We start from the raw sequence: 15,330 nt of genomic DNA, 5'->3' as shown, positions 1-15,330 counted from the left end.
TCCTGTTTTTAGAAGGACACAATTAAATTGGATTAGGGATCACGCTAATGACCTCATTTTAACCTATTACCTCTTTAAAGATCCTATCTTCAAATATAGTCACTTTCTGAAGTAATGGGGGTTGGTTAGGGTTTCAGCGTATGAATTTGAGGAGAATGCAGCCCAGCCCATAGTAGGATCCTAGGGAAATGTACAGCCTGGAGTTGTGTGAGATTCTGAATTGCTGTTAGAAAATAACTGAAACATACCGAGAATAATACAAAGAAACACATGATGTACCAGAAGCTCAGCTTATTAAACATTTCCAATACAACGCGAGTCCCTGTTATAAAGATCACGGCCATGGTCTCCCAAGCTCCAGAAGCATCCTCACCTAGAACTGAGCACTTCTGATTTTCTTGTGCTCCTTTCTGCCTTGACTGCATTCCTGTGCAAATGCAAACTATATGTAATACTGCTTGTATGTGGGTGTTTTAAACTTTGCATAAATGTTATCATTCTGCATGCTTTCTTTCCAATTTGTTTTATTGTGGTAAAATACACATACTATTTTACCATCTTAGCCTTTTTAAATATGTAGTTCAGAAGTAATAAATACACTCCCAACGTTGTCCAGCTATGACGCCCACCCATCTCTGTAACTCTTTTCATCCTGTAAAACTCAAACTCTGTATCCATTAGACAATAATCCCCAATTTCCCAATCCCCCAGCCCCTGGCAACTACCATTAATGCTTTGTTTTTATTATTTTGCCAACTTTAAATACCTCATGTAAGTGAAAACATATAGCACTTGTCTTTTTGTGACTGGCTTATTACACTTAGCATAATGTCCTCAAGGTTCATCCACGTTGCACCGTATGTCAGAATTTTCTTCCTTTTTTAAATGTGTGTTTTACCACAATTTTTTAAATTAAGGGAAAAATATCATACCACAAAAGAAGAAATGATAGAAATTAATTATCTCCATCTTAAATTACACAAAGAATTTGATACACATATATAATGAGTTGTGTATTATGTTCACAGCAGCCTTATTTATAGTGGCCAAAACATGGAAACAGCCCAAATGCCTGTCAACAAGGGAAGGAATGAACACATTCTGGTATGTTCATACAATGGCAAAGTGGGTAGCAACAAGAGCAGGCAATCCTGAGCTATACACAAATAAAGGACAAATCTCACGAACACAGTCCTGAGCAGAAGAATCCAGACACAAAAAGAATACATACGGTATCACTGCCTGTATAAAAAAAATTTAAGGAACAAAACTGAATGACAGATTTTGGAATGCTTGCTTACTTCGTTAAACTACAAAGAAAATTATAACTTTTTAATTGTTACTATTAAAGTCAGCAGAGTGGTTAACTTTGGGAGCGAGAAGGATTTTAGTGGTTGGGAGAGGCACAAAAGGCACCTGTGGGGTCCTGGCAGTGTTCTATGCACTGCCCTTGGACACTTGTTTTTTTCCGTATTTCACAATAAAAGTAGCATAGGAAGCTTTTGATCTGTTTGCCTCCAGGCAGTGCCTTGCACCAGTAACCAAACCAAAAACCCTTTCCAGACTAAATTCTTACACCTGCTTTATTTCTTCACTTACTTCTCCTCACGCCTCTCTACATTAATGGCATCTACTTCTAGGGACCATCCAAAACAGAAGGCTCATGTGGGAAGTTAGCAACCTTCTCTCTGACTGTTTGAGGTCCAGAACCAGCTGGTTTTGCAAAAACCTATGATGTCCCTAATGTTTGCAATCTCTTACTGTCTAATCTAGTTGCAAACCAACCACTTACTGCCCAAGTTCAAATGTTTCTTGAAACCATTAGCTGAACCTAGCAGAGAACATCGAACAAATACTGACTCTTTCAGCCACGCCAGCAATGCCTCTCGGAGCCAGAGACTCAGCAGACTAGTCCCTACAGGGAACAATTTTATAAAATGTTGTATTGTGGCAAATTAAGAATCTCAGAAAAATACCATATGAGATTGCTCATATGTGGAATCTAAAAAACAAAAACAAAAACAAACAAACAAAAACAAAGCATAAATACAGGACAGAAATAGACTCATGGACAGAGAATACAGACTTGTGGTTACCAGGGGGGTGGAGGGTGGGAAGGGATAGACTGGGATTTCAAAATTGTAGAATAGATAAACAAGATTATACTGTATAGCACAGGGAAATATACACAAAATGTTACGATAAATCACAGAGAAAAAAATGTGACAATGAGTGTGTATATGTCCATGAATGACTGAAAAACTGTGCTGAACACTGGAATTTGACACATTGTAAAATGATTATAAATCAATAAAAAATGTTAAAAAAAAAAAAAGAATCTCCAGCTCCAAGGCTGCAATATATTTTTCTTTACCACCTCTTATCCATCCACTGAGTTAATGTCATATATTTTCTTTTTTGTTATGACAGGACTTCACTTATAGTATGAACTTTTATATTAGTCTTATAGAAGGACAGACTGCTGAAAAAACAAGACCTAAAAGTATTGTAGCTGAAATAAGCCAAAAAGTTATTTTTCTCCAAAATTCTAAAAAGAATGTCAGCAAGCAATTCTCTCCTCATAATTTAAGGAGGGAGGCAAAGAAAAATTATCCATGGCAGACATACTATAAAGAATAGGTAAAAAGAGTTCTTCAAAGAAGAAGAAAATTACAAGATAAGAAATCCTGGTACAACAGGAAAGAAGAAAGAAAAATGGAAGAAGAAATATGGGTAAGTAAAATAGACTATCCTCATCCTCGTGAGTTTTACAAATCATGTATGATGACAAACAAAAATTAACACCATCTGATACTGAAGACAATGATATTTAAAAGTGGGGTGGGTAAAGTGATCTAAATAGTAGTAAGATTTCCACATTTCACCTGAAATGCTAAAACATCTATGCCAATAGACTGTGATAATATATGTATGTTGTAATACCCAGAGCAACCACTAAGAAAATCAAACAAAGTGATACAATCAAAACTACTGAATGAGGGTGGGTATATAGCTTAGAGCATGTGTTTGGCATGCGCAAGGTCCTGGGTTCAATCCCCAGTACCTCCTGGGGATTGGAAGGAAAAAACTAAATAAATAAATAGTACTTTTTAAAAAATACTAAATTAATGAATTAGTCAAAATAGAATCCTAAAAAGTGTTCAAACAACCTACACATGTGCAAAAAAAAAAAAAGAGAAACAAAGAAAATAAAAAGAAACAAATGATAAAAAGACAAATCTGTACACATAATTATCTTAAATGTAAATGGTTTAAATACATCAATTACAAGGAAGAAACTGGCAGAGTGAATTTATTTTTTAAAACAACCCAACTGTATGATATTATCAGAAATTTGCTTCACAATCAACAACATACTGAGGTTGAAAGTAAAAGGATAAAGAAAGCTATGCCATGAAAAATCAAGAAAAAAAGCAGATAAGGCTACATTAGTATTAGATAAAGTAGACAGAAGCAAAGAAAATTACAAAAGGGAAGCAAGAGACATTTACGTAATGATAAAAGGACTGCTCCACCAGGAACCCACCTTGCTTTATTTATTGTCACATTTATGATCATCTCACCTATTTTACATTTACCTGTGCATTCATTTATTGTCCCTAGGCCATGTCTAGGCAAGGACTTCAGTGGTTTTGTTGACAGTTATATACTCAGTGCCCACAGCAGTACCTGCACAGGGTAAGTACTCAAATATTTACTCATCAATGAAAGTGTTATCCTATTATCTATCAAGATCTGCCCTTTAGATACAAGGCACTAATCATGATCAGCTCAAGTGATTTAAATACTTTAAACAGTAACATTATGAACTAAAATATTCCAACATCAGATCAGAAATGACCAAAGGTTTACTAATTCTTATTATAGCATCTCATGCACAAAATTTAAGTTCTACTTTCTTCATCATAAATATACTAATTATAAAATCAGCAAGCAAAAACTATTGACATTAGAATGCTTCCTGAAAAAAAGTCATCATTTCCAAAATAACCATCTTCCATCAGTCACAGTTACCTTAGTCATTTCCTTATCATGCAGTCGAGGTACTTCCTAAACTTTAGAAAGAAGCGTAGCTTTTCCATATTACTCAGCCCCCCAAAAAGAACAAAATCTGGCCATTTGCAGCAACATAAATGGACTTGGAGGACACCTTGCTAAGTGAAGTAAGTCAGACAGAGAAAGACAAATACTCTATGGTATCACTTATATGTGGAATCTAAAACATACAGCAAACTAGAGAATATAACCAAAAAACGAAGCAGACTCACAGACACAGAGAACAAACTAGTGGCTCCCAGCGAGGAAAGCGGGGGAGGGACAGTGTATGGGTGGGGAAGCAGGAGGTACAAACTACTGGGTGTAAGACAGGCTCAAGGATGCACTGTACACCACAGGGAAGACAGCCAATAGTTTGTAATAACTGTAAATGGAAAGTAATCTATAAAAAATTGTATTAAGAAGCCTCTACAAATTTAAGAGGACAAATTATTTCAAGCATCTTTTCTGACCACAATGCCATAAAACTAGAAATCAGCCACTGGGGGTAAAAATGAGAGAAAAACAACTGTATGGAGACTAAACAACATGCTACTAAAAAACCAATGGGTCAATGATGAAATCAAAGAAGAAATTAAAAAATACCTTGAGGCAAATGACAATGAAAACACAATTACACAAAATCTATGGGATACAGTAAAAGCAGTCCTAAGAGGGAAGTTCATAGTGGTACAGGCCTTCCTCAAAAAACAAGAACAATCTCAATTAAACAATCTAGCCTACCACCTAAAAAAATTAGAAAAAGAACAAACAAAACCTAAAGCCAGCAAAAGGAAAGAAATAATAAAGATCATGGAGGAAATAAATTCTTTTAATTTAAGGACTAAGATTTAAAATTGTATTCAATTTTTTAGAAAAAAGAAGGGTAGCCATAAAAAAAAGTGTAGCCTTTCCAAATAATTCATTATCAAATAATTTCCTCCATGAATCACTTCTTAAGCAGATTTCCACCTCTTGCTCTCGTTTTATTTTATGTTGATCTTTGTTCCCAAATTCCAAGCCTGCCCAATTTGCAGCCTAGACTGACTCATCAATGACCTGTCACTCAACTTACTTCCTCTCCCTCCCCTTTCTAAAGAAGAGATTCACTCTAACCCAAATAGACCATTCGCAATCTGTCAGACTCAAGCAGTTTCCACTGGTAACTTTGGCTTTCTTGTCTGTAAACACATTTGAAAGAAACAACTGAAAATTGCTAAATACAGTTGTATAGTAATTCCCTCATTGGAGAAAAGAAAGTGGGAAACGTCTGTGAGGCGCATACTGTGTAGCTGGTACTTAGCAATTATAAGCCTATCTGACGGGCACCATGGTCCCCATTTTATAGGAGAGGATAGTGAGAACCAGAGAGATGGAGCTTCCTGTGTCACTCAAGGTGGAGGTGATTATTGTGTTAAATTTGGTGAGACCATGTTCGTTCTCTGGGCCCCACCACTGCTATGAGAATTATATGCAGCCATGTATAAGGAAGCCATTTATAAGATATTTGTACGGTGGGTACTTTGTTCCTAATTCTGGCATTTTGTTCACTAGCATTGGTTCTTCTGATGCTTGAATTCTATTGAAAAACAGGTGATGAATCTGATAAATTAACTGCTATGAAGATGTCTTCGGGTAGCAAAGGGTTAGCCCTCCCAGGTAATATATACATATCTTAAGTTCTTCACTACCTTAAACTGGAAATTTGCAAGTGTTTTCTCAGAAGAGACTCACAAGTCAAATGGGATCCCACCCCTATCTCAATCTGAGCATTCCCCTTTTATATGTTCTATGTTTCATTTATGCACATACTTCGAAAAATGAAAATCACTGCTTACTGTCTTTAGCCAGTAGTCTATAAATGGGCTAATTACAACCAGGTTAACAATGTTTATCAAATGTGACTTTTCAGGACATTTGTGACCTGCAAACGGTTCTACCTAAGCTGTTGGTCTACAGCCAAGTCCAGCCCTGCCCACCCAAGGCGAAAGGCAAATGTCATGACTCCACAGTCTTCCCTGCTCTCTGGCTACCACCCACCCCACTCCAAGCTAGTCTCTGTGGATCTCATCGCTTAGCCATATATTTAAAATTTGTTCCCAGAGTTGTTGACAAAGAACTTTCATTAGCCTGTTCCAAACAAGAATCCCCAAGGCAACTTGTGCTTCCTCACTCAGTTGACTCCCCCAGTGCACTCTCTCAATAGAGCAAATACCACCTTTGTCACTCTGGGTAAAGGACAGCTGAGGTGGGAGAGGGAGTTTATATTCTGCCTTCTGAGGTCATTAACATCATTTTTCCTAGAACAGAAAAATCCAGGGCTACTCTGCTCCTCAAAGTCCTTCTTTTAACCTTTATACTGGCTCCACTTTTAAAAGACAGGCTATCCAAAAACTCTGATGCAGTCCCAGTCTTAATGAGTGGAAAAACAGAAATGGGCAAATCCCCACTAAACTGGTAAGAAAGTGGAAAAGACTATTTCTTACCAAGAGAAGCCCTGGAAGTTTTTGTAACTTCTGTGAAATGCTGGATAGGATGTGGTGGCAGATAACATTGAAAATGCAATACATTTTATTTTATCTTATAATAATATACCCTTATAATTTTTCTATACCTCTAAGAATATTTAGGACTAAAACCTCACTATAGCCATTTGGATAGTCAAGTGAGGAGGTATATTTCCTCTTTACAGCTTCATTGATTTTACCTCTCTGTGGCCGCGAAGCCTGAAACCAATGCAGATGTGAATATTCAATTTTTCCCTGAAGATTTCAGGTTGGTAACCAGGAGGGCAAGGGCATCCAGAGCACTGTGTAACTTTTCCTGGTCCCTGATTCCAACTGTGGACTGCATCGCACTAGTGGCTTATGGAATCAATTTAATGGGTTGCAATCAGCATTTGAAAAAAAATTTTTAGTAAAATAAAATTTAAAATACTATGTTGTACCACATGCAGTAATAAGGAGTGTTCTGTAAAATCTTTATTTAAGTTAGACATATACAAGTTCACCAGAAAATGATATAAAATGCAGAATACATTATGGTCAAAATGCTTGAAAGCAGCTGCCCTATAAATGTTTGTAAAAACAATACATAAAGAAAATCTTGAATAAGCCAGCAAGGATGCTCTCATATAATGTGATTCTTAAACAACATGAGCTCACAAATCAGTAGAGACTTGAAATGTTCTTGAAGTGCTTAAACATGAAGACTCCTTAGAAAACCCCGGATCATAGTTTTTATATACTTTTCCTGTAAAATTTCTATACCCACATACCCAAAATGTTTTACACGATTTAGTGGGCTCATAGACATGGTAAATCCAATCTAGAATTAACAGATCCCTAGTTTAGAACTCCTGCTTGAAATATTCTGAAGCTCCTAAAATTTCCTTGAAATGTAATAGCATCTGCCTGTCCTTAAAGGAAAGCAAAGTTCTAGATCTAAAGATTCTGAATGCATTTGCGTAAATGGAGATTTTTATTCTAATCTAATATTTGCTGAACTGTAGACAGGTATATGGAATGGTTCAAAGGACAGAAGACTTTTCATTCTAATACACAATCTTTGAATTCTAACAGACAGAGAAGGAGGGTCTGTTGAAGAAGAAGTGAGGAGCTGGTACTCTTGGCATCGAGGGAATTGAGGGAGTTGAACAGGAAGGAAAATGAGAGGCTGATATGATTGTATGAAAAATAAAACAAAAATGGCAGAGAAGCGTAAGAAAACGAGCTCATCTAAGAAGAGTTAGGCAGGCAAAGGAAGCAGGGCAATAAGTGGAACCAGTGAGAAGTAAGGAAAGTGAATACAGGGGAAAGAAAGTTAGTAACTTCTGGAAGGAGACAGCTGTTGCAGGCATTCCTTTATTAACTCTTTTCAAAAACTATTTAAACACCATCTACAAAGCGATTATTTCATATTGGCACTGGGGAGAGTACATTTGGAGAAATCATAGTAAGAACTTTCTATATAAGGCAAACAGGACTGGCAAGAACCCAACACCACTCAAATGGGCTGCTGGGCTGGGTCATGTCATCAGAGGAAAAGTTCATGGTCCCTCTCCTTTTGTTCTCTTCAGATTTCACGTCCCTTTCAGAACACCTCTTCCTTTCTCACCTTTTATTATTACCATTTTACCTTGAGACTCAAAATTTTTTCAGCAATGCAAAATAAAACCGTATTGACTGAGTTCATCCTGCTGGGTCTAACAGATGTCCCTAAACTCCAGGGGGTGGTTTTCACCTTTCTGTTCCTTGCCTATTTGCTCAGCATGATGGGAAATCTGACGATCCTCATCCTCACCTTGCTGGACTCCCACCTTCAGACCCCCATGTATTTCTTTCTCCGGAACTTCTCCTTCTTAGAAATTTCCTTCACAAACATCTTCATTCCTAGGGTCCTGATCAGCATCACAACAGGAAACAAGAGCATCAGCTTTGCTGGCTGCTTCACTCAGTATTTCTTTGCCATATTCCTTGGGTCAACAGACTTTTACCTTCTGGCCGCCATGTCCTATGACCGCTACGTGGCCGTCTGCAAGCCCCTGCACTACACGACCACCATGAGCAGCAGAGCCTGCACCCAGCTGGCTCTCTGCTCCTGGCTGGCTGGGTTAATGGTTATTATACCACCCATCACTCTGATGAGTCAGCAGGGCTTCTGTGCCTCCAACAGGCTGAATCATTCTTTCTGTGACTATGAGCCCCTTCGGGAACTCTCCTGTTCAGACACGAGCCTCATAGAGAAGGTTGTCTTCCTTGTGGCCTCAGTGACCCTGGTGGTCACTCTGGTGCTAGTGATTCTCCCCCACACGTTCACCATCAGGACTGTTCTGAAGCTCCCCTCTGGCCAGCAAAGGACAAAGGCCTTTTCCACTTGTTCTCCCCGCCTGATTGTCATCTCTCTCTCCCATGGAAGCTGCTTCTTCATGTACGTTAAGCCCACAGCAAAAGAAGCGGATTCATTCAACACGGGAGCCGCTCTACTCATTACTTCAGCTGCACCTTGGTTGAACCCCTTCATTTACACCCTAAGGAACCAACAGGTAAAACAAGCCTTCAAGGATACAGTCAAGAAGCTTATGAAACTTTAAAGAATTTCAGAATTAAAACCTGAATGGGTGAATCCTTACTACGTACCAAACTCTCTGCCAGTTACTAGATATTCAATGAAGAGTTAAACTCCAGGACAGTGAGAGAGACTTGGAAATTAAAAAAGTACAACCTAAGTGTTCATATAAAGCAATGATTAGGTTTTATTAATGAAAAAGCAGCTCAATCTGAGTTAGTGAGTCAAAGTTTTCAGAGCAGGTGCCATTTAAATTGAGTCTTAACAAGTAGGAATAGGTTAAGCAAGCAACAACAGAGAAAGAAACAGGAAGAAAGAATACTGGGGGTGGGAGCACAAATTTTCAGTCCAACAAGATTGAGGAAATGTTGTCATTCATTTCAGTTAAATAAAACAGAGAAGGAAAAGAGTTGTGGAGATAAAAGTTTTAGTTTTGAATTAAGTTAAATCCCATTTTAAATAAATAAAATGCTCAAAATGTCAAGCCATTTGGATTTGGGACAAGATCTGTGAATTTAGAAATCCTTACCATGTAGATGGCAACTGATGTGGAAACAGAGGCGGCCACGAATAGAAGCAAGTACAGAAGTTCAAATACTAAACTTTTAGCATCCTCTCATAATTTGAAGAGCACAAGAGGCAGAAGATAAGAAAGTCCACAGAACTGTGCGATTCCTAAGAGAATGTCTCAAGAAACACAGGTTATTTGGCAATGTGAAATGCTGCAGAGAGCAATTAATATGAAGAATGAAAGCGTGAGAACTGACAATTAGGCTACTGTTATTGATCACAGCCATTTTCAGAAAATGTGGAACTTGGGGGTGGGGTAGGAAGAAGTCAGACTACAGTGGGATACTGGTGGTTAGGAGCTGAAAAGCTAGAAATGGTAACGTGGAATTTCAAGAGTATGGGTCAGAGGCTTTGGTTCCTAGACTTGAGGGCATGTAACACTGTGCCACGCCTATAACAGGCACTCAATAAATGCTCAATTAATTTAAAAAATGAGTAAATGATGTCTTTATTACATAGGATTCAAGTAAGCTTTCATAAGCCTTTTTATCATCTACTAGTTTTTTAAAGGGCCAAACTCTTTCTCTCCTGAACACTTTAAAGCCTATTTTGAACCACATAGTTATTTCTTTGTAGAGATATCCACAGACAAATCCTCTGTTAATGTCACCTTGTTTAACATTATTTTAAGAGTTTTTTTCTCCTTTTCTCAGGGATATTTATAGGTAAATAAATTAAAAGGAGAATCAGATTTTCACAAAAGCTGTCTAAGCATGTTTTCAGGAGTCTAAGAGACGCACATACCCTTTTATAAAAGTGTGTTCCCCGTTAATCTATCCCTTATATCTACGATCTACTATTAGGAATTAAATTATTTTCTTTTGAGTCTTCTTCCTATTAAAATGCAATCAAGAGAAGCAGTGTACCAGTGTACTATAGAAGTAAACAGCCTCAAAATCTCAGTGACTTAAATAACCAAAGTTTATAACCTCTCATACTATATGTTCAGTGTGGGTCAGCAGCCAACTCTGCTCCACATGGTAACTTCTGCATCATCTTATAATGCTGCCATCCCCACATGAGATGCTTCAAGGGTCACAGAAGGAAACACACAAAACAGGAAATGTCTCAAACCTGCAATTCAAAGCTCCACCTAAAACCCACTGGCCGAAACGTGTCAACAAATGCAAAAGATCCAAGCAGTGTGATCTCCCCACACATACAGAAGGAAAAGAGAACATGAGAACTTGTGAGCAAAAGATGAAAACACCTTATAGGCTAGGATATGTTACCTTTTCTTTCCAAATGACAGCCAAGTCCTGTAAACAAAACTGGCTAAAGAAATTTGGCAGAGCAAATTACCGCCATGAAAATTGTAGTGAAATGTTGGTGGGGATGTAAACTGGGGTGGCCACTATAAAGAACAGTATGGAGGTCCCTTTGAAAACTAAAAATAAACTTACCATATGATCCAGCAATCCCACTCCTGGACATATATCCAGAGGAAACTCTAATTCAAAAAGACACATGAACCCCAGTGTTGACAGCAGCACTATTTACAACAGCCAAGACATGGAAGCAACCTAAGTGTCCATCAACAGATGACTGGACAAAGAAGATGTGGCATATATATATACAATGGGAAACTACTCAGCCATAAAAAAGAATGAAATAATGCCATTTGCAGCAACATGGGTGGACCTAGAGACTATCATATTAAGTGAAGTAAGTCAGAGAGAGAAAGAGAAATCATGATATCAGTTATAGGTGGAACCTTAAAAAAATGATACAAATGACCTTATTTACAAAACAGGAATAGACTCAAAGACACTGAAAACAAACTTATAGTTACCAAAGAGGAGAGCAGCAGGGGATAAATTAATTTTGGGATTACATATACACACTACTATATATACAATATATAAACAACAAAGACCTACTGTATAGCACAGGGAACTATGTTCAATAACTTCTAATAACCTACAATGGAAAAGAATCTGAAAAGAACATACATATATATTATGTATAAGTGAATCACTTTGTTGTACACCTGAAACTAACACAACATTGTAAATCAACTATACTTCAGTTAAAAACAAAAACTGGAAAAATAACATATGAGATCGCTCATATGTGAATCTTAAAAAAAAAACAAAGCATAAATACAAAACAGAAATAGACTCACAGACATAGAATACAAACTTGTGGTTGCCAAGGTGGTGGGGGTGGGAAGAGAGAGACTGGGATTTCAAAATTGTAGAATAGATAAACAACATTATACTGTATAGCACAGGGAAATATACACAAGATCTTACGGTAGCTCACAGAGAAAAAAATGTGACAATGAATATATATATGTTCATGTATAACTGAAAAATTGTGCTCTACACTGGAATTTGATACAACATTGTAATATGATTATAAATCAATAAAAAATGTTAAAAAAACAAAAACAACAAAAACTGTAGTGAGACAGACTGAGGAAAACAATGTCTCATGGTTTCATCTTTTAAAAATAGAAATCATATGTCACTTTCTTTCTTAAAACCCTCTGAGAGCTTCCCATTACTTAAATTCCAAATTCTTCACCACAGTCCACAAGGCACTACCTCAACTAGCTCTGGCCCAGCTCTTTCAACACTCTGCCCTCGGCACTGACTGACAGGCCCAGAAGAGGTAACAATTACAGGTGATGTTCCTTCTCCTAAGAGAACTTCAGAACGAATTACATCCTGTTATTTCCTCCCTGTCAACTTAATCACTACCAGAAAACTCTCTAGATCATCCTTCATTACCCCCGAGTGATCTGTCATCTTCAAAATCCTCTGAAAATTCTCAGCACACCTGTCCTTCACATATTTCTGATCCTGGAGAGGAGGCAGGTACCCTCCTGCCTCTCCACTGCCTTTTTTTTTTAATTCACGAGATAGTCAGTAGAGTAACATTTATTGATGGTATACTTACACCAAGACTGCAAAAAACGCTGCAGATAAATGGGTGAAAAGTCATGGTTCTACCCTCAAGGCCCTTATAACCAGTAGGAGACCTCATGGTAAGTATTATAGCAGAAATACACCAACGCAATCAAAAGGGAGAGGACAGAGCAGATACTACCACCTGGAGAAGTTAGGGAGCATCTCATATATGTATTCTCTTATCCTTAATTCTCTTCCATTCTTTTGTCATATTCCCATTCATTATCATACACATGGATGATATTAAAACTAATTATCTTATTGGAGAGAGAAGAGAAATTTAATATTTCTTTTTCCTTTTTAAAAAAAATTTTTGAAGTGCAGTTGATTTACAATGTCAGTTTCAGGTATACAGCAAAGCGATTCAGTTATACATACACATACATGGTTTTTTTCTTTTCAGATTCTTTTCCATTCTCTCCATTGCCTCTTACAGACCATCGTCCTCTATTTTCAAAACCTGTAATTCCGTTAAAGCACATGTCATCAGATTGTTTCACTCCTTGTTCAATTACTCCCACAGGTATCTTGTTGGTTCACTGATAAATTTAGCAACTGGCTTACCCCAACTCTACCACTTACTCCTGGTTTGATTGTTTGGTGACTTGAATAGCTACAGAGATTGATGCACTGAACCAGTGTGATGTTCTGTGGGCTGGTGAACTCAGCTTGGCTCAGCTGGCTGGCTCTACTTCAAGCTGTGGGTCTGTTCACGACACTGAGGACAAGAGGACCTAAGAAACAAGTAGCTGGATTCCATGGTAAGACACACGCTTGCCCAGGGGAAGAAGATAAATTCCAAGACACTGTCGTTCCCTGCTTCCTCAGTGAAGTTTCTGGGATTCCGGGTGTCTAAGGGCATATCAGGGTATACCTTCAAATTAGAATAAAAATTACTACATTTTGTACCTCCTAAGAGGAATCAAAAAGTACAATACACTACATTGATGAGGTAACATACACCACATTGGTGACTGCTGTTCTGGCCCACGTACTAAGTAATCCATAAAACTGCTCATAATAAGGGAAAGCTCTCCAGATGGCCCAGACTTTGATGCAAGCAGAGTCCTTATGACTCTGTGGATTTCACTGTATTCAAAGTGTCAGTGGGAGATCAGGACACAGTGTAGAATTTGTGGCATGCTCCCGTAGGTAAGTCTGAATACAAACCCCCTAAGATAAATCCACACCATCTTTAGCAATTAACTTGCTGTTTTGAGAAATAAGTGTTTTGCTCATTACTGGGCCTAGCACAGACTGAATGTCTATTCATGGGGCAAGCTAAAAACATGCACCTTGAACTACTCATCATGAACTGAGTGAATATTTTTCACTAAGTCATAAAAATAGAAGTGTCTGAAAATGCCCCAGCTTCAAGTGGAAGTGAGACATAGGAGATGAAGCTCATGCAGACCCTTCAAGGCAGAAGCAACGTGCACAAGCAGAAGGCTCGCACTCCTGATGTATTAACTCTTCCTCTGGTGCCTCTCCTACCTCAAACCACACCTGTAACTTCATGTTTGGTGGGGGTCAGGGAGGCGGGTTCCCAATGACTAATGGACTAGGGAAGAGAAAATAAAGCCTTCTTTACAGATGGCTCTGTGCAATATACTGACATGAGCCAGCGGTGGACTAGCATGGTGTTACAACACCAATGAGGCATGGCCATGAACAGTAGTTGGGAAGGGAAATCATCCCACCAGCAGAACTTTGATATTAACAGTTGTCACTCTGTCTGGAAGGAGAGATGTCTAGAGGGTTAGACCTATACCATTCAGTGCTTAGAAGATAATGGTTTGTCTATATAATCAGAGACTTGGAATGAAAAAAAAGTTGGGGCAGAGGAACAAGGATGGACCTCTCACAGTGTGACTGAAGCTGAGGACACTTGTAATACCTTATGACTGAGTGCTCGCCGTAAGTCTCCTTCAGCAAACACACACATCCACCACGCACATCAGAAACTTGGTAGACTTTTCCTTTTCAGGGCACAGAAGACTAAAGTGAAGGGAAAGGGGCTAATGGGGAAAACGCTAAACCCTCTACATAGCTCGTGTTACCTGACCAATGTAAGATTACTAAGGCAACAGAAGGCAAATGGCCTCCTACACCTTGTTCTTTAGGAGGCATATGGTGTTAGGAACATTAAACAAATAATTAAGGTATGTTGTCCAGCATTATGCACAATATAATGAAGGTGTGTTGTGTAGTGTTATGCGTAGCACATGGTAAATGGCTCAAAAAATATACTGTTCTAGTTCCCACGATTATTTTTCATCGTTGTCATTACTCCAGCTTCCACGAGGCTTTTGAACTATACTGATGCTCTCCTGCTAACTTCCTCAGCGTCTCTTTGGACTTCTTCCCCAGTCCCTTATTAAAAGTTCAATTCCAGAGTTCTCAGCAAATAGGGCTCACTAGCACGCTCTGAATGGGGTCTCCTGGGATCTTTTCTCTCCTTCCTCATCTGATTATGCTGAGGTCTCCCCAGAACAGAATATTTAAAATATGCTTCCATCTGGTGTAAAATCAGAAGCAGCACATATCCAGGCTCAGATGAGTCAGAATGGAGGAAACAAGACTTTGAAGGGAGGGTGGTTTCTATTATCACTACCATAAACACATTTAACTTAAATAAATCACACCTCAAAGGATTACCTGCTGGCTGGGGGGCATTTTACATTTAATGTGGAGATAACAAGTGGCAAATGACAGCTAAGCT

General features: G+C 38.3%; 2 protein-coding genes across 2 annotated transcripts in view; one reads left to right on the top strand and one right to left on the bottom strand.

Moving 5' to 3' along the window:
• Positions 1-15,330, bottom strand: part of LOC102526535 (mitochondrial inner membrane protease ATP23 homolog) — a 272,864-nt gene that overhangs the window by 234,667 nt on the left and 22,867 nt on the right. The window lies entirely within an intron of this gene.
• Positions 8,219-9,158, top strand: LOC102528430 (olfactory receptor 2AP1). Its single transcript, XM_006219469.3, has one exon. It carries the CDS (start codon positions 8,219-8,221, stop codon positions 9,146-9,148), a length of 930 nt encoding a protein of 309 aa, XP_006219531.2. The 3' UTR covers positions 9,149-9,158.

The sequence above is a fragment of the Vicugna pacos genome, chromosome 12 (genome assembly GCF_048564905.1).
Source record: "Vicugna pacos chromosome 12, VicPac4, whole genome shotgun sequence".
NCBI lineage: Eukaryota > Metazoa > Chordata > Mammalia > Artiodactyla > Camelidae > Vicugna > Vicugna pacos.
This window is presented reverse-complemented; position numbering and strand designations above follow the sequence as displayed.

Bases quoted from the DNA above. Each gene is read 5' to 3' on its own strand.
- LOC102528430 (XM_006219469.3), top strand. From the start codon at position 8,219: ATGCAAAATAAAACCGTATTGACTGAGTTCATCCTGCTGGGTCTAACA.